Source organism: Girardinichthys multiradiatus, chromosome 21 (assembly GCF_021462225.1).
Source record: "Girardinichthys multiradiatus isolate DD_20200921_A chromosome 21, DD_fGirMul_XY1, whole genome shotgun sequence".
In the NCBI taxonomy this organism is placed as follows: Eukaryota; Metazoa; Chordata; class Actinopteri; order Cyprinodontiformes; family Goodeidae; genus Girardinichthys; species Girardinichthys multiradiatus.
In genome coordinates this window covers 34101353-34124871 of record NC_061813.1, presented here as the reverse complement: position 1 = coordinate 34124871, position 23519 = coordinate 34101353, and the positions used below count along the sequence as shown (strand labels likewise).

The 23519-nt window shown below is 41.8% G+C and overlaps 1 protein-coding gene across 2 annotated transcripts in view; it reads right to left on the bottom strand.

Moving 5' to 3' along the window:
* cnksr2a (connector enhancer of kinase suppressor of Ras 2a) overlaps positions 1-23519 on the bottom strand; it is an 83095-nt gene that overhangs the window by 44111 nt on the left and 15465 nt on the right. For both annotated transcript variants that reach the window (XM_047350590.1, XM_047350591.1), the window contains exons 2-3: positions 5347-5510; positions 4160-4362 (exon numbers count right to left, since the gene is read on the bottom strand). In XM_047350590.1, coding sequence (XP_047206546.1) covers positions 4160-4362; positions 5347-5510 — 367 coding nt within the window. The remainder of the gene's footprint in view (positions 1-4159; positions 4363-5346; positions 5511-23519) is intronic.

Sequence of the window (23519 nt, the reverse complement as noted above, 5' to 3'; positions counted from 1 at the left end):
CAACTACCATCGAATGTTTATAATGGGAGTTTTACATCACTTTGGAGGATTTTGGGCTCACTCTTTTCAGCCACTTTGGAGACTTTTCCAGCATGAGCGGTCTCTTTAAGTTCTTTCCACAGCATCTCAATTGGAATTAAGTCCAGACTTTGACTAGGCCAAGACTTGCTCTTCTGTTTGCACAAGTGCTTTGATTGTCTCCAACAGGAGGAAAGCCCGATATTTTTTGGAATAATTGAGCTAATTATTATTTGAACACTTGGGGGCACTCATGGGCTATAAACAGAGAACAATGAACTTTCATCCCAAGGTGGTCAGGCAATCATACTGTAAAGAATAAAGGGAAAACTAGCTGAGATGGTAACATCACACATGAAACCAAATGACTTAGAAATAAGCATAAGTCAGATTGAGGCAAATGGGTGATATAACCAATGGTGTTAACTATAATAATCCATCGACACATATTTTCAATACATTTATCATTTTTTATTTCTTAAATGTTTCAACAAAAATAACAGTTTTCACTACATGGCTGTGTGTTTGTAGTTGTCCCTGGCTCCAGTCTGTTGAGTTTAGTTCCACCCATCTAAAACAATCATGGTTTGAAAAGCGCCTTGTTTAATGGCGGATTAAGTGGGTTACAATTGTTTGTTTTGTTGTTTTTTAGGTTTTAGAGGCCTTAGGGGATGTAAAGTTTTAAAGTACTTCAAGTTGAGTGGTGATTGAAGGAAGATTTGTAACAGATGCTAATGATAAGTTGACAGAAAAGATGACACCAATGTACATTTTTTATGTTAAACAGGTTTCTAAAACGGGTTTACCCGACACTGAAATATCCCTTCTCACATAGGTGCAGGAAGTCTTGTTCATGCATTTGTTACCTTCAGGTTGGATTATTGTAATCCCTTATTAATAAGAAGCCAAAAACCTTCAGCTCATCCTAAAAATATGACATCCAAAAAAAATATGACATCTTCAATTTTAACTTATTTCCATTGCCTTCTTGTTAAATCCAGAATAGAAAAAAAATCTCCTTATGTAATATAGAGCCCTTAATGTTTTCAAATACTACTATACAGTATAGTATTAGTTGTCCCTTTCTGTTTAAAACAATTAATCTTTTTAAGGACTTCCTTTTTAAAAGTGCAAGTCCAAGCTGATTGGTCAATTCTGGGTCAAAATTGGTGTCAGATGCTAAGTAGGTGTTGACCAAACTGGCCATTAGGCAACATTAAATGCAAATTTCATAGATAGAGAAAAATGCAAATGTTTTGAAGCTACAACTTTGGCATTTCAGACAGCTAACCACTGTGCTGTTGGTGTTTTGACCTTAAGTTTTATATATAAAGAAAAGGGATGAAAACATGGCTTCTAAAAGTCTGCTGATTACTCTGGTTGAAATAAAGAAACATTGTCACAGATACTGCATTTTGTAGCTATCAACAAAATATATGACACATGAAACGCGTTCTCCGTGGCCGTGTTAATAATTCATGTAGCGGGTGCTTTGAAACGTTCATAAAAACAAGGAAATTACAAGTTCAAAGAAACAAGCGTAGAGTTCAGCTGATAAATTCTGACAAAATGACAGCAACATAAAATATATAAGGAGACCTAAGAATCTCTGAACTTCTGCTGTTATTTCATGCATAAAAAAGGTCGCAGAATGTCTTTTCAAATCATCCCCACAGAAGCCTACGCTCTGCCTGAGAGCTCAACGGCCACTCCTTCTCTGAGGACCCTGATAACCAGCAATCAGACAGATAAAAGCTCAGTTTTGCTCCAATTTGTCTCTCTTAGAAACTTTCTAAGGAGAAGTCATGAACAAGATATGCTAACCTTTATCCCCACTATTAAACCCATACACATCATTACTCGTTGTTCCCTGGCTGCAGAAATCATCCTTACAAGATGAGATTCCTACACCGCTTTGCCTATATGAATGGGGTGCACGGATGCAGATGGAAAAACTGGATATTTTCTACATGGTTGCTGTTTTCTGTTCATCATAAAAAAGACTGACAGGACAGCAGACGTCCATCTTGGGAGTCTCAATGTCACTTCGCCACCTACAGTCGCGTGCGTGTGTCACCGCCTGCTGATGTGAGTGGAGTGCGCGGGTGGAGTGGGCGTCTCTGTGGGTCTGCGGCTCGGTGCGTTCGTGTGCGCTCGAGGTCGAGATGGCCTGAGGACAGGTGTGGGTGTCTGGCATTTCAGGAGCCAGTGTTGAAGACCTTTAGCTCTGTATCTGAGGTTTGTGTGCTGCGGGCGGGAGATCGTGTCAAGTCATGAATACGAGAGGAGACACAAAGAAAAGGGTAACGAGTAAGAGAAAGAGAGAGACATGGTGAGGGCAGAAAAAAAGGCTCTGAAATGAAAACATATTTCCAAGCAGCAGGAGACGAGTCTGTTTTTTTTTTTATATCGAAGCTCTGATGGTGAAAAGATTTACACTTTATGATCACATTTAGGCTGCAGCTGAGGACTCTATGTAAAGAATTTTATATCAGGGTGTAATTCAATCCACATTTTAAGAAGATATAATAAAAATTCAAATGTTCCTTTTCTTAAAAAAATACACATTAATATTTATGTTCTGAGATCAAATCCAAGCATATGAAGGCGGTTTGGCTTTAATGAAGCTGAAAGAGATTTTTCTTCTTTTTAACAGCCACACTGTATAAAAAGACACAAAATCTATTTTTCTCACTGTCTGACATTAAATCAGACTAAACCTTTCCCTTTGTCTATTTGCCACAGGCCAAAATAATAAGTGACGTGTGCTTTTAGAGAGTTCTGGGTTTTGTGCATTTTAGGCAAATTCACAACAACATTTGAGATTAAAGGAGCCTGTCCGAAAATTTATCTGTTCGAAAATGTCTGTGTGAGCATAAACATACAGTTCAGCGGGTTCTGTCTACCAGAGATGCTGGTATTTTGATGCACAATTTGTGTAAGAACAAAAGACCTTGTAGAGATGCTGACTGAGGCTGATAAGACGTTGTTATTATCCACAGAGAAATGAGTCCTGTGCCTAAAGGCCACCCAGAGAGGAAGAAAACAATATTCTAAAAGCAAAATTAAAGCCAGATTACGTTTTGCAAATGCACCCAAGCACAAAACCTTGATTTTTGGAGACATGTTCTGTGGTCTTATTAAACTAAAATTGACAACTGTGAAGTACAGAGGTGGCAGCATCATGTTGTTTGGGTTTTTAGCTGCAGGAGGGACTGGTGTACTGCACAAAATAGATGACAACATGAGTAAAGAACACAATGTGAAAATATTGAGGCTACTTTTTCAAGACATCAGCCAGGAAGTCAAAGGCTGGATTCAAATATGTCTTCCAAATGACCAATGGCCATATGTATTCTTCCAAGTTAGTTACACAGTAGCTTCAGGGCAACAAAGTCAGTGTTTTGGAATGACCGTCACAAATCCCTGAAACACAAAACATCTGAAACAAGACATACAGTTTAGAAAGCAAATACTAAGGAAATGTTTGTAAGCTCCTCAATTTGATAAACAAACAAAAGATTCTCTCATTAATTTGGTATTTAGCAAATAGGAATAATTTAGCTAATCCTAACAGACCTAAAACAGGAGACATTTAGTTTGACTTAACATCACAGTGTTGAAAAAAAAGGTTACATATTTTCATAGTGTATGTAAATATATGGTTTCAACTGCATAAAAATATGCAACATTAAACAGTTGAGTTTCTGTGCTCCTTTTTCTCTCTGCATCCAAGTTAGCAGCAGTCATATCTGCTGTGAGCATATTAGGCATCTGATTGGTCAAAATCAGACATTTGCAATTTCAGAAAAAAAGATTTGATGATTTCTGAAAACCCAAAACCTGCTAGTATGATTGAGTTTGTTACTTACAGTTTAATGTTTCTTTTCCACTGTTGGTTCCATGAGGTCATCAACAAATACTTTAAAATATAGCTTTGGAGAGCATTGCCAAAGCAAGTTTGGCAATGGATCCTAAGTATTGATTTGAACTCTGACCTAAACTGTAAATGTAAGAGTTTCTGCCAGCCAAACAAATATCAAAAAAGCTCTACTGCTAAACAGTCCAACCAGGATGTGCTCTCCTTTGACTAAATCTACTCTGCAGAAAAGATCAATGTAGAAACCAGAGGAGGTACAACCTGTCCAGCCACGCCAGCAGGCTCTTGGCAGCGGTGATGAGGTCAACCACGGAGGTCAGCAGATCATTGGGGAGCCGTCGCGAGGTCCTGCTCTCCAACTGGCTGCTCCGCCGGCGGCTGGAGATGAAGTTCTGCAGGTTCTTGGCCGAAGCGCCGAGCTTGTGAGCCAGCGTCCTAACGCTCTCGGTCTCCAGACCAGAATTCTAGAGGTGAAGAAGGGTAAACTTGCAGAAAAACCAGAAAGCAAAACACTGTGGAAAATAAGCATTCATTGACCTGCTCAATGAAAGACAAGCACAGCTTTAGTTGTCTTGTTCTCAGTTATGATAATGTTTTTTTGTTTATTGTTGAAAGATGTGACTGACACCATAATTGACTAGAATAGGCCGAATCATTGAAGAGTGCAAGAGGTCAAAATGGGGATGACGACATATCATGAGGATGATGGCATTTATATTTTCCAATTTCAATTTTTCTGAAAAAAGAAGACCTGTGTTTCTAACCGTCGTAACCTGCTGGCTGAAAATTCAATTTCAATTCAGTTTATTTATATACCACCAATTCACAACACATGTTGTCTCAAGGCACTTCACAAAAGTCAGGTACATACATTCCAATTAATCCTAATCATTGAACAGTGCAGTCAGATTCAGTTATTTATTCAAATTGGATAAAAAGTTTTTCTAAGGAAACCCAGTAGATTGCATCCAGTCAGTGACTTGCAGCATTCCCTCCTCCTGGATGAGCATGTAGAGACAGTGGACAGTCACTGGTGTTGACTTTGCAGCAATCCCTCATACTGAGCATGCATGTAGCGACAGTGGAGAGGAAAAACTCCCTTTTAACAGGAAGAAACCTCCAGCAGAACCAGGCTCAGTGTGAGCGGCTATCTGCCACGACTGACTGGGGGTTTGAGAGAAATGACACAACATACTTATTCATTTCCAAATCCATTAATGGTAAGGAAATAGTTCTGGTATTTAGGCAGGGACTCTCCGGAGTTAAATCGAGGCAGCCCATCTTTTATTTGCTTTAGTGACATGTAAAGAATTGATGCAGGACACAAACAATTTACTCCCAGTGAGCTGTTACTCTGTGCACTGAAGCAGAGCAGAATACATTACAGCCACAACTTTATAGCTGCCTAATAGGAGTCGGGAACGGCACTGCAGCACAGAAACACTCACCAGAGCACAGAGCAGGTCGACGGCCTCCAGGATGAGCTCCTGGTGTCCGATACGAGACACTCCGAGCTCCTCGAGTTCGGCGTGGCTAATCCTCAGCAGTCGCTCCCCGGACACACCAGCCCGCTCAAACACGCTCACATACTGCTGCAAGCAGTCGTCCAGACCTAAAACATAAACACACCGAGCTGTAGATGTTTGTCACTAAAATCACCGGTCTGCTGGAGAGGGAAAAGGGAATGCAACCTGATCGCAGCAGACCAGCAGCAGCAGCACATGTTTACACACAAAGCTGTTAATAGTCCCCTGGCGCTTACAGAGTTCACAGATCTGCTTTAAGCATTTATGTCGAACAGCAAAAACATGGCAGAATACCTGAATAAAAATGTTACATCAAAAAACATTTATGTGTTCGCTGGTTCAAATCCCCACTCTGTCCGTCTCAGTCGTTGTGTCCTTCAATGCTGTGTTCTAAGGTCCTGCAGTCTTGACCTAAACCCCCTTGAACATTTGTGGGATCATCTTGGGTGGGCTCTTCATGCCAGAGTGACCAACACAACCACTTTGGCTGATGTGTGACAAATGCCTGTTGAGTGGGACGGCATCCCACAGCAGTTTGTGACCAAGATGGTGACCAGCTTGAGAACGAGGCACCGGGATGTTGCAATCAGGCAACTTTATCTGACATTAATTAATTGTTAACCCGCCACCATATCTTATTTCTTCAAAGCTTAATCATCTAATCCAATAAATGACGCCAAACAAGTGTCAATAGCAGAATAAAGTCTCATGATAGGAGTACTTGGCAAATTTTCCAACTCTCCTCCAAAATCCACAAAAGCATTTTGATTCAAATGTGGCACATTTAACAGGAAATAAACAGATTTTTCAATATATAAACAAGATATGCTGGCATAAGGGATTGTATCCACAAAGAAAGAAATCACAGACCAAACACAAATTTTATTCCTATTTATGCACAAAATAGGTTGAAAGTAAGCATAGAAATGAAATACAAAATGCCCAATACAAAAATGTGCAAAAAGAAATATGAGCATAAAAGAGAAAGAGTGGATATGTACAAACAAAATACTGTTTACATACAAAAACTAAATATATGTAATCAATATGTTCATTGATGTACGTCTTATTTTGTAAATATGCAAAAAGAAGACGTTCATCAATAGAAATACTACAGAGGTGTTGACCTATGATAGCAAAAAAGCACAAACTGACAGTAATCATTGAGCAGATATTGTTCACCACAGGTAGAAGAAATGAAGCTTGGGTTCTGTCTCTGCCATTGTTTATTACTGTGTTTACTCTACCCCGCTCCACAATGCAACACAAACCTGGCTACAGCAAGGCGTTTGGCTCAAGCTTGCAGTTTACACCCGGTAGCTGAGTTGGATTGAGGTCCAGTTACATTTACACCATAAACAAACCTTGAGTAAAGTCGGAACTGTACCAAGACCGTTTGAAGGTGTGGTACCGGTACGGTTGTTTTGGTCCTTGCTGTGTTCACATCTACACAGATGAACCACACTCAGTGGGGAAATGAAGCGCAGTTCGTTTTAAACAGACTAAACACCTCAGGTGTGAAAACACCCTTTGAGATGTTAAACAGAACCTATTCAGTGACAAAACCTATACAATTTCCTCTTCACACATATTGTCTCTCGGCTGGCCTGGGAACACCTTGGGCTCCCCCCGGAGGAGCTGGAGGAGGTGTCTGGGGAGTGGCACGTCTGGGCGTCTCTGCTGAATCTGCTGCCCCAGCGACCCAGTCCCGGATAAAGCGGAAGACGACGAGTACAAGTAGATATTATCTCCTGCTGAATCCTCTCTGTGATCAAATATTTATAAAAATCCTAATACAGTTCGATGTTATTAGACGAACAAAAATGACTGCAGGGGACTCCCATCTTAACAGCACTTTTACTCCCCAATGTGTTAATTTTGCAATCACTAAACCACACCCAGCCCAAATTACAAACATAAGGCTGCAGTCCAGACTTCCTAATCAGCTTTCGGTATCATGCTTTCACTGGTAGTTTCCCTCATCAAACTGTGCCTGCAGGGAGGACGGATTCCTCTGCGCTTAAACTGCTGCTTGTTCCAGTTTGTTCTCGGCACTACAACGGCTGCTGTGTCACGTTTTTCTGGTGATTTTTCTTTGGTTGCAGTTTTGTATACTTCCTGGCTCTTTTAATATTAAAGCAGAATATCACAGAGGTTGTGTCAAGAGGCGCCTGAGGGCCTGAGAAGCCATTTCAGAATGAAGTTTGTTTAATGTGGTAGTTTTAGACTCGTTCTAAAAAATGGGAAAATGTCAATAAAAACAAGCTAAGAAACTGTCTTTATCGTTTTTTGCTCCAGACTGATAAACAAACCGATATCTACCAGATAACTGTTCAGCAGAGCCCCCCAGGGTTCCTACACACGCTTCCTGTAAAAGAAATCCATACTTTGAAACATATAGCAGCTTACAAAAGTATTCATACCTATTGAATCATTCCATGTTTAGTCACGTTAACTCAAACGTTTTTGTTTTAACAAGGCTTTATGTGATAGCCTTTGACTTGGCCCTTCTATGACATCAATATGCCTTGATCTAAACCACCCTATTGTCTCTCCAGCTGTAAGTTTAGGGTTGTTATCCTGTTGGAAGCCTCAGCCCCTGTCTCCAGTCTTTTGCAGCCATTTTTTCCAGCATTGTCCTGTATTTAGCTCCATCCATCAACTTTGACTAGATCCACTGTCTTTATGGAAGAAACGCATCCTCTCAGCATGATGCTGCAACCAACATGTTTCACTGTGTGTGTGCGTCGGGGGAGGGCTGGGGGTGTATGGATTGAGGTACTGGGTTAGGGTGAAGGGAATTGTTAGTTTTCTGTCACATATAATTTTTTACATGAAGGGTCAAAGGTTTAATTCACTTTTATCTGACCAGAGCCCCTTCCGGTTGCTGTGCACCTTGCATGGCTTGTGGCAAACTGCAAACATAACTTCTATTATTCAGCTGTTCATCAGTTTTACCACCTTTCCATTAAGAGCAGATTTGTGGAGTGTACAAATACAATTTCTCTTCACCTCCTTCAGTGCATGGCATGGGCCTCTCTTTGCATAGTACTGTAGTACTGCAGTAGTGTAATATTCTATTTTCAGACAATAGCTTGAAAGTGCTTCTTGAGATGCTGGGAAATTGTTTTCTATCCTAATTCTGCCTTAAACCTTTCTAAACTTCATCCCTGACCTGTCTAATGTTCTCTAACAAACCCCCGAGGCCTTCACACAACAGCTGGATGTACAAATTAAGTGAGAATATTGGATACCCTGAATTTTATTTCAAGGTAAGAAAGTAAAAGGGGCTAAAAACAAATGCGCACAATATTTACTGATTTTAATTTGTAAAAACCTTCGAAATACATCATCATTTTCATTTCACTTAACAAGTAAGCACTAGTTTGTGTTGGTCTTTCAGATAAAATTAATTGCCCTAAATGTGCAAAGGTTTGAGGGGAATGAGGGCTTTTGCAAGGCACTGTATACATTGCAATATAATTTAGAAGCTTTCAGGACAATAGATTGTAGAATTATTTAAATTTTAGTTGGACAACAACAGTCACTGTAAAGTTAAAGGAAAAGCAGGAGAGGGCATAACATGTTTCTTCATCTTCTTCCAGCTTTTAAAATAAAAAAGTTTGTAATTTTACTAAGAGTGAATTTGTTAATTAATAGTAACTCAGAAAATGTTCAGTTAATGACTTCAGAAGCTAAGCGAATTTTAGTTTTAGTTTGCACTTCTTTGTTTCAAAACCTACAGATCCTTACAAGGGAATAGAAAAAAAAAATTTTAGTTTCTGAATCTTTGTAGAAATATAACTGTTTCCTGTCAGCAATATAAAAAAAATCAGGTTGAGTGTCTGAAGGACCCAAAACAAACACTGAGCAGGGGTCAGGATGCTAAACTAAAATGAGTAACTGAGTAGCAATCAGGCAGGTTAAGACTTCGCTCTCTGCTGGATTGTGTAACATCTGTGAGAATGTGTGGGACGATTATTGACCTACCAGAGCGTAAGTATTTAAGTGTGTGTGTGCATGCACGGTTTGTGCCTGCGTCTGGTCGGAGAGCGTTTGCTGAGTCAAAGGAAAGCAGATCAAGACAGAGCGGCTCAGCTGCAGCCCCTGGCTCCCAAAACAATGAATGCAACCAGCGTCTAACTGCTCGACAAACAGGCTATAGCAAACACACACACTTACACACACTTCTCTGAGGAAGGAGCATTAATTTCCCTCATTTCAAGTCCCAACTTTATAACACAGTCATCTATCATAACCACACTAACAAAGATTGGGAGGAAAGAAAGGCAGAGGAAGGAAGGACAAGGAGAAGAAAAAGTGCAGGAAAAGGAAAAGCTCAGAAGCCAGCTGCTAAATTGCTTTCAAACCCTTTCACACACACACAGATTCCTTTGCTCATCAGCGACAGGCAAACAGACTTTCTTTCTGCCTCAGCACCCTCCCTACACTGTCACCAAATCTGAAGTCTAAATGAAGCGTTCAGTCCCAGAACATATCGAGTTAGGAGGAATAAAAAAGTGCTTGGGGCTGCAGTCCATCACAAGTTTAAACTACTCTGAACCCTGCAGAAAATGTAAACAAATGCAGATTATGTGGCGATAAAATAAAAAGGTACTAATACATTTTAAAGATCATATATTCCCACTTGATTTTTATCTTAATTTGAATCAAAACTTGAAAGGATAACTACGATCTGGATCTCCAAATACTTCCATAAGTAATTTATTCAGAGCAAAAGTCTCCGCTGAGACACATGAAAGGACGAGATAAGAATAAGGCCAACTGTTTTTATCATCTGGTCACTTGAGGTCCAGACGTTCTCTGAAGACTAACGAAGCATTTTGATGCAATGATTTTCTGTATAAGTGCAAGGGCTTGCTAATGTCCATAGAACGAAAATATATTCCTTTCGGAAGCTAGTTATTGCAATTTTTGCATCATTAGTTGTTATTTTTTGGGCAAAGTGCCTCAGAAAATATATGTAAAAAAGACAAATTAAATGTATTACTACTACTACTACTACTACTACCAATAATAATAATAATAATAATAATAATAATAATAATAATAAATAATAATGTTAAAAATTAAATTACAAAATGTGTTACTAAAAACAACATTGAGTTAAATGACATGTTTTCGCTACATTTTCCAGATCTAGCTTATATTTATTTATACATTATATAAATATATTGTATCTTATGTTAACTGCCTGCCTGTATAAATAAAAAAAAGTTAATAAAATGTATTTAAATTCATTTGAGGAAACAGATAAAGACATATATAAAAGCTGAAAAAACAAAATATCTTAAAGATAATGACCTGGATATATTTTTGAACTAAGAGAACCTGAATATGTTGTTATTTTCTATTTTAATGTTTAAGTTTATCCATTAGTTAATGCAGTGTAATTCGCTAACCTGACTTTAGGGTAAGACCATCTATTCGCTCAACTCTTTGCCGACAAAAACCTTTAACTCTTCTATCCAGTGAGAATAACCGCTAGCTTGACTCTAAGGAAACTATCCATTAGCTTGGCTGTCTGGCAAGACTAGCTGTTAGGTTGACTGTTTGCTAAGGCTAACCATATGCTTGATTTTCTGGTGCCACTGTTGGCTTAACCACTTATGGAGACTCCCTTTTTGCTGACCCTCTAGTAAAACTATCCATTAGCTTAATTTGAATTTCTGGCAAGACTAGCAGTTAACTTAACTCTGGTGAGACTATCCATTAGATCAACTCTGAAGTAAAATTAGCCATAAGCTTTTATCCCTGGTTTGAATTTGATGAGGTTATCTGTTAGCTCAAGTTGAATCTCTGGTGAGGCTTGCAGTTATCTTAACTCTTTGATGAGATTAATAGTGCATGCCACCTTGTACTAGGAAGTCGGAATTTCTGACCTCCGAGTAGGAAATTTCAACTGGAACGCCCCGCCAAAGTCGGAATTACGAGTCAGAAAGTCGGAGCAAAAGACTTTCGCATTCAAGATGGCTCAGAGACGCCATAAACTGACTTCCCTGATATAGGATTCCACTTAATGAGGATTCTTTTTCTTCAGAAATATAAAAGAGAAATAAAACTATTTTTGTAAAGATGTGCAGTGTTTTTACAATAAAGAACGACATGTTTGAACTGTGCAGATGACTGTTAAGTGTTAATCTGAGAATCAACCTTTGTTAGGAAACTGTCTCTGTGGCGGCTGGTTTTTGCAACTAACGCTCTGTACCATAATCGTTGAAAGCAACTTGACAAAAGCCCACTTGAAGAAGTCTGAACTATCTAATACTTCCAGTCTTGGACTGTAGAAGTTAGCTTAAACATCTGAGATGGTTCCCGGCTATCCAATTAGTGTTGGGAAAATCTTTATGCGGCAGTCTTGTTTTTGTTCTAATAAGAGATTGGTCCCCTTTTCCCAAACCAACCGAACTTGCAATGTGATGACTGTTAATAGCAGCAGAGTTTTAGCATAAGTGAAAGAAGTGAACCTGATTAAAACAATTCTGGCTCTGGCAGGCAGAGTGTTACTCCTGCTGAAAAGAGGCACAGAAGCAGAAGAGGAGAGATGTACTTTGTGGCGAAAGTGCACCGATAATCAGCATCGCTTATCGCTGGCAGTGAGGGAGAGCGTGAATGCCCTGAATACTGATGAGTCAAATTGTAAGTGGCATCAGCAAGCACACATGCCCACACAGTATGCAACAAAAAAAGTAAAGCACTGTCATGGTTTACAAGATGATGTCTTCTCTATGGTATTCATTTTATTCATCCAAAAAAGACAAAACCTTTACCAGCTTAAGACATCCATTGTATTTCCCCAATCTTAAGGAGTTCATTAGCTATCAATTTTAGGCTTCAAATCTTTACTTTTATCAAACCATTTTACCCATGGCTGCCAACTCATACAGTGCCCACTTTTATCTCTTTCTCACAGCACACGTGCATTTTCCTGCGCAGTGCAAAACAAATTTGAACGTCATAGAATCCCGGGATAAAGAAATGCCCTTAGAAATACAAGCAACAGCAGCACAATGGAACAATTTAACTGTGTATCAACGGCCAGTTTTACCAGACAATAGGGAGAAAATTAGAAATATTCACATATTCACATTTGCATGAATAAATATCCATGAATTCTGCTCAGAATGTCCTATCTCTTTGGCATCAACCCATCTTAGATTATTTCTTTCTGCCTCAGAGGCATGTAACAGGCATGAGGGCTTCAGTGGTTCACAGATTCCTGCCTGATTGGGCAGTATTAACAATCTGTTTAAAAAACAAAACCTGATGCAGTAAAAACATCCAAAGTATAAAGTTCAAATGATTTTTGCTTTTCCTTACATTTCTGCTAGACAGCTAATCTGCCCAGAACATAACATGTTTTGTTTTGTAATAGGTGTTTAATGTAGGAGGATTATTATGGTCGCAGATTGCATATCTAAATTGTAAACAACCATCTAATGCAAACCTGACAGTACTTTAAAGGTTTATCAAATAGTTACTGCATGAGCTGCTATATGACTTAAAAGGCATGTTTTAGAGCAAAAAAAGTCAAATAAATATCTAATTAAATAATGATTTGCCTTTCTGTTGGTTTTTGAAACAAATAACTGATTTTATAACAATTTAAACAGATTGTTTTATTTGAAAAAAAAAAAAACTTTTAATAGAAATGTATTTAATACATGTGCGACCTCTTATTGGCAAGAAAAAAAATGATGTTGCAAGTGGTTTTGCTACAACGATAATTTGTGCAGGAAATACCGGCGAACACCACGAAAGTAAACAGGTGAGGAGTGAATATCTCCTCCTCCACCAAAAACAAAAGGACACAACACAGTTCAGGCCATACCTACAAACGATAGCTAGAGCAGGGAGTAAACAGTCAGACCATCGAGGAAACCACAGCAGTAGGTTATGAGCATAAAGTTTAGCAGGAAAGAAAATTATCCTTTTACTCAATTATTAACTGAAGCAGTATAATTATTGCAAATGTTTTTAAATGAGGATAAGAATGTTTGACTGCAACTACCGTCTGAGTATTTCAACTTCCCTCTCATTCATCACATCTATAGCCTTAGTTGAAATTACTTAGTTTTCAGGGAGAAACATCATGTGAAAAAACAAACTGTAGATTGACTAATAGAATTTGAATGACGTGACAGGGGTGTCCTTGGAGTAACGTTTTGAGAGCTACAATATTATGGTAACTTTCATGAGCAAAACCAGGACTTGCACAATCACCGCATGGCTAGCTAATGCTAAGTATAAACTTGGATGACGTAAAATTTTTTGCTTCTAAATTCAGACAAGACAGAAGTTGTCGTCTTTGGACCGGAGTCTTTAAAAAAGAAACTGCTTAGTCAATCACTTAACCTGGATGGCATTAAATTGACCTCTGATAATAAAGTAAAAAACCTTGGCGTTATTTTTGACCAGGACGTGTCATTTAAATCCCATATTAAACAGGTTTCTAGGATTTCCTTCTTTCATCTCCGGAACATTGCCAAAATTAGAAATATCCTATCTAGGAGTGACGCTGAAAAACTAGTCCATTTGTTACTTCAAGGCCCCTCCTTGAACCGTCACCTTAACGTGGTGGAGGGGTTTGAGTGCTCAAATGATCCTAGAGGCTATGTTGTCTGGGGCCTAAATGCCCCTGGTAGGGTCTCCCATGGCAAACAGGTTCTAGGTGATTGGTCAGACAAAGAATGGTTCAAGAACCCCTCATGAAGAACACAATATCGAGGCACGTGACGTCGCCCGGTACGGCGGAGCCGGGGTCCCACCCTGGAGCCAGGCCTGGGGTCGGGACTCGTCGGAGAGCGCCTGGTGGTCGGGTTGCTCATCGCGGGACCCGGCCGGGCCAAGCCTGAACGAGAGACGCGAGGCCATCGCCCAGTGGGCCCACCACCTGCAGGGGGAACCGTGAGGGACCGGTGCAAAGAGGATTGGGTGGCGGACGAAAGTGGAGACCTCAACGGCCCGATCCCCGGATGCTTAGGCTGGCTCTAGGGACGTGGAATGTCACCTCGCTGGGGGGGGAAGGAGCCTGAGCTTGTGCGGGAGGTCGAGAGATATCGACTAGAAATAGTCAGGCTCGCCTCCACGCACAGCGTGGGCTCTGGAACCCATCTCCTTGAGAGGGGTTGGACTCTCTTCTACTCTGGAGTGGCCCACGGGAAGAGGCGGCGGGCTGGTGTGGGTTTGCTTGTTGCCCCCCAGCTCAGCCGTCTCGTGTTGGGGTTTACCCCAGTGGATGAGAGGGTTGTATCCCTGCGCCTTCGGGTTGGGGAGAGGTCTCTGACTATCATTTCAGCCTACGGGCCGAGTGGTAGTGCAGAGTACCCTGCCTTCTTGGCGTCCCTGTCGGGGGTGCTGGATAGTGCCCCTCCCGGGGACTCCATTATTCTGCTGGGGGACTTCAACGCCCACGTGGGGAACGACAGTGACACCTGGAGAGGCGTGATCGGGAGGAATGGCCTCCCCGATCTGAATCCGAGTGGTGTTTTGTTATTGGACTTCTGTGCTAGTCACGGATTGTCCATAACGAACACCATGTTCAAACATAAGGGTGTCCATCAGTGCACTTGGCACCAGGACACCCTAGGCAGGAGGTCGATGATCGACTTTGTTGTCGTATCATCAGACCTTCGGCCGCATGTTTTGGATACTCGGGTGAAGAGAGGGGCTGAGCTGTCCACTGATCATCACCTGGTGGTGAGTTGGATCCGCTGGAGGAGGAGAAAGCCGGACAGACTCGGCAGGCCCAAGCGCATAGTGAGGGTCTGCTGGGATTGCCTGGCAGAGCCCTCGGCCAGGGATGTATTCAACTCCCACCTCCGGGAGAGCTTCGACCAGATCCCGGGGGATGTTGGAGACATAGAGTCCGAGTGGACCATGTTCTCTGCATCTATTGTCGATGCTGCTGCCCGTAGCTGCGGCCGTAAGGTCTGCGGTGCCTGTCGTGGCGGCAATCCCAGAACCCGGTGGTGGACACCGGCAGTAAGGGATGCTGTTAAGCTGAAGAAGGAGTCCTATCGGCTGTGGTTGGCTTGTGGGACTCCTGAGGCGGCTGACGGGTACCGTGAGGCCAAGCGTGCTGCGGCCCGGGCTGTGGCAGAGGCAAAAACTCGGGCCTGGGAAGAGTTCGGTGAGGCCATGGAGAAGGACTACCGGTTGGCCTCGAAGCGATTCTGGCAAACCGTCCGGCGCCTCAGGAGGGGGAAGCAGTGCTTTGCCAACACTGTTTATAGTGGGGGGGGGAGACTGCTGACCTCGACTGAGGACATTATCGGGCGGTGGAAGGAGTACTTCGAGGATCTTCTCAATCCTGCCATCACGCATTCTGTGGTGGAAACAGAGGCTGGGGACTCGGGGTTGGACTCTTTCATCACCCAGGCTGAAGTCACCGAGGTGGTTAAAAAGCTCCGCGGTGGCAAGGCTTCGGGGGTGGATGAGATCCGCCCTGAGTACCTCAAGTGTCTGGATGTTGTAGGGCTGTCATGGTTGACACGCCTCTTCAACATTGCGTGGCGGTCGGGGACAGTGCCTCTGGACTGGCAGACTGGGGTGGTGGTCCCCATTTATAAGAAGGGGGACCGGAGGGTGTGTTCCAACTACAGGGGGATCACACTCCTCAGCCTCCCTGGTAAGGCCTACGCCAGGGTATTGGAGAGGAGAGTCCGACCGATAGTCGAACCTCGGCTTCAGGAAGAACAGTGTGGTTTTCGTCCCAGCCGTGGAACACTGGACCAGCTCTATACCCTCTACAGGGTGCTCGAGGGTTCATGGGAGTTTGCCCAACTGGTTCACATGTGTTTTGTGGACCTGGAGAAGGCATTCGACTGTGTCCCTCGTGATGCCCTGCGGGGGGTGCTCCAGGAGTATGGAATCGGGGGCCCTTTATTAGGGGCCATACGGTCCCTGTACGAGCGGAGCAGGAGTTTGGTCCGCATTGCCGGCACTAAGTCGGACCTGTTCCCAGTGCATGTTGGACTCCGGCAGGGCTGCCCTTTGTCGCCGGTCCTGTTCATAACTTTTATGGACAGGATTTCTAGACGCAGCCAAGGGCCGGAGGGGGTCTGGTTTGGGGACCAGAGGATTTCGTCTCTTCTTTTTGCGGATGACGTGGTCCTGCTGGCCCCCTCTAGCCAAGACCTACAGCATGCGCTGTGGCGGTTTGCAGCCGAGTGTGAAGCGGCTGGGATGAGGATTAGCTCCTCCAAGTCCGAGGCCATGGTACTCGACCGGAAAAGGGTGGCTTGTCCTCTGCAGGTTGGAGGGGAGTTCCTGCCTCAAGTGGAGGAGTTTAAGTATCTCGGGGTCTTGTTCACGAGTGAGGGAAGAATGGAGCGGGAGATCGACAGACGGATCGGTGCAGCTGCCACAGTAATGGGGGCGCTGTGCCGGTCCATTGTGGTGAAGAGAGAGCTGAGCCGAAAAGCAAAGCTCTCAATTTACTGGTCGGTCTACGTTCCTACCCTCACCTATGGCCATGAACTTTGGGTCATGACCGAAAGAACGAGATCACGGATACAAGCGGCTGAAATGAGCTTCCTCCGTAGGGTGGCCGGGCACTCCCTTAGAGATAGGGTGAGGAGCTCGGCCATCCGGGAGGAGCTCGGAGTAGAGCCGCTGCTCTTCCACATTGAGAGGAGCCAGTTGAGGTGGCTCGGGCATCTATACCGGATGCCTCCTGGACGCCTTCCTCGGGAGGTGTTCCAGGCACGTCCCACCGGGAGGAGGCCCAGGGGATGGCCCAGGACACGCTAGAGGGACTATGTCTCTCGGCTGGCCTGGGAACGCCTTGGGCTCCCCCTGGAGGAGCTGGAAGAGGTGTCTGGAGAGAGGGACGTCTGGGCGTCTCTGCTGAGTCTGCTGCCCCCGCGACCCGGTCCTGGATAAGCGGAAGACGACGAACGAACGAAATTCAGACAAGACAGAAGTTGTCGTCTTTGGACTGGAGTCTTTAAAAAAGAAACTGCTTAGTCAATCACTTAACCTGGATGGCATTAAATTGACCTCTGATAATAAAGTAAAAAACCTTGGTGTTATTTTTGACCAGGACATGTCATTTAAATCCCATATTAAACAGGTTTCTAGGATTTCCTTCTTTCATCTCCGGAACATCGCCAAAATTAGAAATATCCTATCTAGGAGTGACGCTGAAAAACTAGTCCATTTGTTACTTCAAGGCTGGACTATTGTAATTCGTTACTATCAGGATGTCCACAAAATGCAGTTAAAAGCCTTCAGCTGATTCAAAATGCTGCAGCAAGAGTTCTGATGAAAATTAAAAAGAGAGATCATATTTCTCCTATTTTAGCTTCCCTTCATTGGCTCCCTGTTAAATCCAGAATAGAATTAAAAATTCTCCTCCTCACATATAAACCCTTAATGATCTAGCTCCATCATACATCAGAGATCTGATTGTTCCATATGTTCCTAACAGAGCACTTTGTTCTCAGACTGCAGGTTTACTGGTGGTTCCTAGAGTCTCTAGAAGTAGAATGGGAGGCAGATCCTTTAGTTATCAGGCTCCTCTCCTGTGGAACCAGCTCCCAGTTTTAGACCGTGAGGCAGACACCCTGTCTACTTTTAAGACTAGGCTTAAAACTTTCCTTTTTGATAAAGCTTATAGTTAGAGTGGCTTAGGTTATCCTGAGCTATCTTCCTTATTTTTTTACCTCCGTCTTCTTCCCTCCCTGTTGGTTGGAGTAAGGGGGAGTCAGGTTTAGCCTAAACCGGCTCAGTTATGGTTGAGGTGCAAACACACCCTCCATTTCTGCTACCTGTATGACCCCTTCTCTTTTCCAATGGTTATAATCAGTCTGACAGAGAGAGGTATCCCAATCATTGTGGTTTTTAGTATAACAATGACCATCAGTGGGACCCTTTGTGGGGTTCCTTGAGACAACATTGTTGTAAATAAGCGTCGTTTAACTAAATAATCTGAACTGAAACTATCTGTGTAGTTATGCTGCTATAGGCTTAGGCTGCTGGAGGACATAACGACCACTTTCACCCTCTTCGCTACATTCTCACACTACTCTCCAATTTTGCATTATTTGCTGTTATTTCAGCTTTTAACCTTGTTCTCTCTTTTCTCTTCCTAGAAGCTACACCTGGCCTGGCTCTGTGTCTGCCTGTGACACCTTTCTGGAGAGGGGAATCGTCCAAGCTTCTGCTGGCAACAACTTAATGCTCACCCTCTACCGATGATCCACATAGCCCTGTCTTTTAGTGTTTAACCCTTTCTCTCTCCTAGACATGAAAATTGACTGAGCTTTTACTGTAACTAATTATATGTGCTCTCTTTCAGACTCTAACCTTGAAAACTGGCTCAGAGTTTATCTGTTCTTTCTTTCTAGGTGAAACAACTAAAGGAGCTACATCCATTAACATTTACTTTTCCTTCCCATAGAAAGGACTCATGGATCAGTGCTTCTTTGTTCTCTTTGTGTCTCTGCTCTGTTCTCTCAAACCCCCAGTCGGTCGTGGCAGATGGCCGCTCACACTGAGCCTGGTTCTGCTGGAGGTTTCTTCCTGTTAAAAGGGAGTTTTTCCTCTCCGCTATCGCTACATGCATGTTCAGTATGAGGGATTGCTGCAAAGTCAACGCCAGTGACTGTCCACTGTCTCTACATGCTCATCCCGGAGGAGGGAATGCTGCAAGTCACTGACTGGATGCAATCTGCTGGGTTTCCTTAGATAGAAAAACTTTTTATCCAATTTGAATAAATAGCTAACTCCGACTGCGCTGTTCAATTGTTAGAATTAATTGGAATGTATGTACCTGACTGTTGTGAAGTGCCTTGAGACAATATGTGTTGTGAATTGGCGCTATATAAATAAACTGAATTGAATTGAATTATAATGGTGACACAGTTGTTTGGAGGAATAGGAAAGCTCCCATTACTGGGCATCAGAGTGATAATGTCAGAACTGGAGCAGAAATTACCTAATTTATGTGGATGCTGCCAGAATTTTTGTGTTGACTTGATGAATTAGAGGTTGACTGGGCTCATCACACAGCTTTTAAATCTCACCATGGGGTACCGTTGTGTTACATCTCCAACATACTGCTCTCAGACAACACTATACTGTTTTAAGAACTACTTTAAAAGTTTTTGATAATTTAAAATTTTGACATTTTTTCGTTGTTGTTGGAATTGTCTAAAAGTAAGTTTGAATGGGTTTTCTCTGGAATGTATCTTTGTAGGTTTTGTGTGGAGTTTCTCTTCCACAGTATTTTAAAAAGATTAGATTTTTGTCTGTCCTTTATATTTGTATAAAAAAAATTAGGATTCACTATATCAAATTTAAATAAATGTTGATATGAAAGGTACCGTAAATAAATATATAAAAAGTCGCCTGTTTAAATAACCTTTTAACTGTTTAAATATGTTTCTGATAATGAAATTAAACCAGAGGGTCCTGTGAAAAGCCATGCATGCACATAAGAAATATGCAAACACCATGTGAAATGCAGGCAAATATACCATTATATCTACCTGATGATTTACTTACAACACCGACAGTGAATTTGATCCAACCTGTTTGTTTTAATTAGATGTTTATTCAAGACTTTTCCCTCTAGACTCACTATTATCATTCTACTAATGGAAAAGCTTTGTTTTTTCAGCTTGTTTTGACCTGAAGATGCAACTGATGACTAATTGTTGATCTTTGAAATAGTTTCTCATAAGTATTGAGAGCTAGTTTTGTTTTTCATTAAACTGTAATTCAGAAATTTTTCTAATTTGGTGAGCTGCTCGTGCTTGCTTGGTCCTCCTCAAAGCTGCAGAAAAACTGCGCTCATTACAAGAACTCCTATTGTAGAAAAACACAGGCTTTTTTTCCAGCCATGTTTTTTATAAATTGACAGAAAATCACTGTATATGTCTGTGTGGGTTTGTGGTGTAATGAGCCAGTGCGGTCATATGCTTGTACCTGTATTTCAGTACGTCCATGTGTGCGAGAGACTGAAATCATACGTGTGCTTGTGTTGGACTGTTAGAAAAAGAGTGATTCATAGCTGACTCACATACTTAACTCCCACAGTAGCACACTTTTCACAACAGCAGGCGAGCCAAACTCCCACAAACACCCTCTTTCTCTCTGTCATACGCACGGCTAATAAAATCAGATTTTGCACTCGCTCCGGAGATGTTCACGAATCCGATAAAAGAGCCCAGTCGGGTTATGTGTCATCTGGTACAAGCGCTGTAAAGCTTCAGTAGCAACAAAAGCTAGACCAGCAGCTGTATCTGTCTCTGTGGTTCGAACAGGCAGGATAGTTGTAAAACAGCAGCTCTTGGAAAATGGCTTCAACCTGAAACCTGTCAGATTAAAACCCAGTGCTGTGTGAACAGTCTTAAAATTTAGAAAATACTCAGTAATACTGGAATACAAAAAGATAATTTCTTCCCCTCCCATATCTGCATTTTGTTTTGTGGAAAAGTCACCATATATCTGCAATGTTTTATGAAAGTACTAAAAATTTATCCCCGTAAATGTTTGTTTTAATGATTAAAGTCCTCTTCTCTCATTGTTTTATTTTTATATTGGAAGAAAATCCACAAAACATATCTTTCCTCATCCCAAATGTAAACTAACCTTTTTAGGAGGGGAATGTCAGTCAGTCATTTTCTACCGCTTATTCCATAATGGGTTGCAGGGAAGCTGGTGCCTATCTCCAGCAGTCTATAGGCGAGAGGCGGGGTACACCCTGGACAGGTCACCAATCCATTGCAGGGCAACACACAAACACTCATTCATACACCTAAGGGCAATTTAGAGTGACCTATTAACCTAACAGGCATGTCTTTGGACTGTGGGAGGAAGCCAGAGTACCCAGTGAGAACCCACGCATGCACGGGGAGAACATGCAAACACCATGCAGATGGAACCCAGGCTGGGAATCGAACCCAGGACCTTCTTGCTGCAAGGCAACAGTGCTACAAACTGCACCACTGTGCAGCCAGGAAGGGAGTGTATGGAAGTAAAATAGTCTCATTACAATCAGCCATTTTTTAGACATTGAATTTATAACACTGAATTTTTATGCTGTGCAATTATGTGATTTTTTTTTTTTTTGTACTTAAAATTTGCCAGCAAAAATTCACCTGCAGAAATTCACCAGCAGAAATTCCCCTCCAGAAATTCGCCTGAAAAAATTTGCTTGCAAAAATTCGCCTGCAAACACCCACTTGAATCTCATCACTGATCTTCATTAACCCACTATCCAGCAAACTGTGAAGAGACTCGCCTCTGCCCAAGGCAATGGTGTGTCACGTGATCAGATAAGCATAATCTGATTGGCTAAAAGACGCTCGACTCGATCAAGTGCTGATTGCTGTGGCTTGAGTCACCAGAAGGTCAACACATTTGCATGTGAATTTTTGCATGTGAATTTCTGCAGGTGAATTTCTGCAGGTGAATTTTTTCAGGCTAATTCTTGCAGGTGAATTTTTGCTGGCAAATTTTAAGTACAAAAAAAAATTCACATACATAATTGCACTACATAAAAATTCAGTGTTATAAATTCAATGTCTAAAAAATGTCTGATTCTAATGAGACTATTTCACTTCCATAGGAACGTCTGATACATTTAAAATTTTAGTAGGAAGTAGTATGTTAATTACTTGCTCTCCCTGTGCCAGTCAAACCAATACCTGGCAGATAAATAAAGTGTCTTCTAATTTGTTCAACAAATGTCATTATTAACCCCAGTCTACATAACATGATACATTTTTAATAATGTCTTTGAATATTTCACCAGTTAAAGGCCTGCTTTAGTATATATAAAAAAAACACAACAAATCAAAACTAAAAACGTATTTTTTTCCCTTAATCCTATATCTGCAAATTGGATAATTTTTTCCATAGGCATCTTCCAAGCCTGGGACCGTCTCTTGATATTTTCAAATTATCCCCCTTGGGTCCCAGATATTTTATTTGATTTTATTTATTTAATCTGTGCCTGAAAGTGCCGAACATTTCCTAAACAGCTGTCTCTGATAATGGCATATTATTTTGTTCAAAATCAATTTAAAGTTGTCAAAAAGTATTTTTTTTTACATTCTATTTCTGCAGTTTAATGGATAACATCAAATGAATAAGTAGTGGAAAAGAAAACAATACATTTTGATGGGTTCTTAACAAAACAAAATGAATACAAATTAACAAACAGAAATCAATTTGCACTGGTGGTGAATTCAAAAAATCCATTTTGAATGGGAGCTGATGACACAAAAAAATACCAAAGAAACAGATTTCAAATTTAATCTGAACACACGAAAGACCTGCTTTATACATACAGGGGTTGGACAATGAAACTGAAACACCTGGTTTTAGACCACAATAATTTATTAGTATGGTGTAGGACCTCCTTTTGCGGCCAATACAGCATCAATTCGTCTTGGGAATAACATATACAAGTCCTGCACAGTGGTCAAAGGGATTTTAAGCCAATCTTCTTGAAGGATAGTGGCCAGGTCACTACGTGATACTGGTGGAGGAAAACGTTTCCTGACTCGCTCCTCCAAAACACCCCAAAGTGGCTCAATAATATTTAGATCTGGTGACTGTGCAGGCCATGGGAGATGTTCAACTTCACTTTCATGCTCATCAAACCAATCTTTCACCAGTCTTGCTGTGTGTATTGGTGCATTGTCACCCTGATACACGGCACCACCTTCAGGATACAATGTTTTAACCATTAGATGCACATGGTCTTCAAGAATGGTTCGGTAGTCCTTGGCAGTGACGTGTCCATCTAGCACAAGTATTGGGCCAAGGGAATGCCATGATATGGCAGCCCAAACCATCACTGATCCACCCCCATGCTTCACTCTGGGCATGCAACAGTCTGGGTGGTACGCTTCTTTGAGGCTTCTCCACATCGTAACTCTCCCGGAAAACAGTAAAGGTGGACTCATCAGAGAACAATACACGTTTCACATTGTCCACAGCCCAAGATTTGCGCTCCTTGCACCATTGAAACCGACGTTTGGCATTGGCATGAGTGACCAAAGGTTTGGCTATAGCAGCCCGGCCGTGTTTATTGACCCTGTGGAGCTCCCGACGGA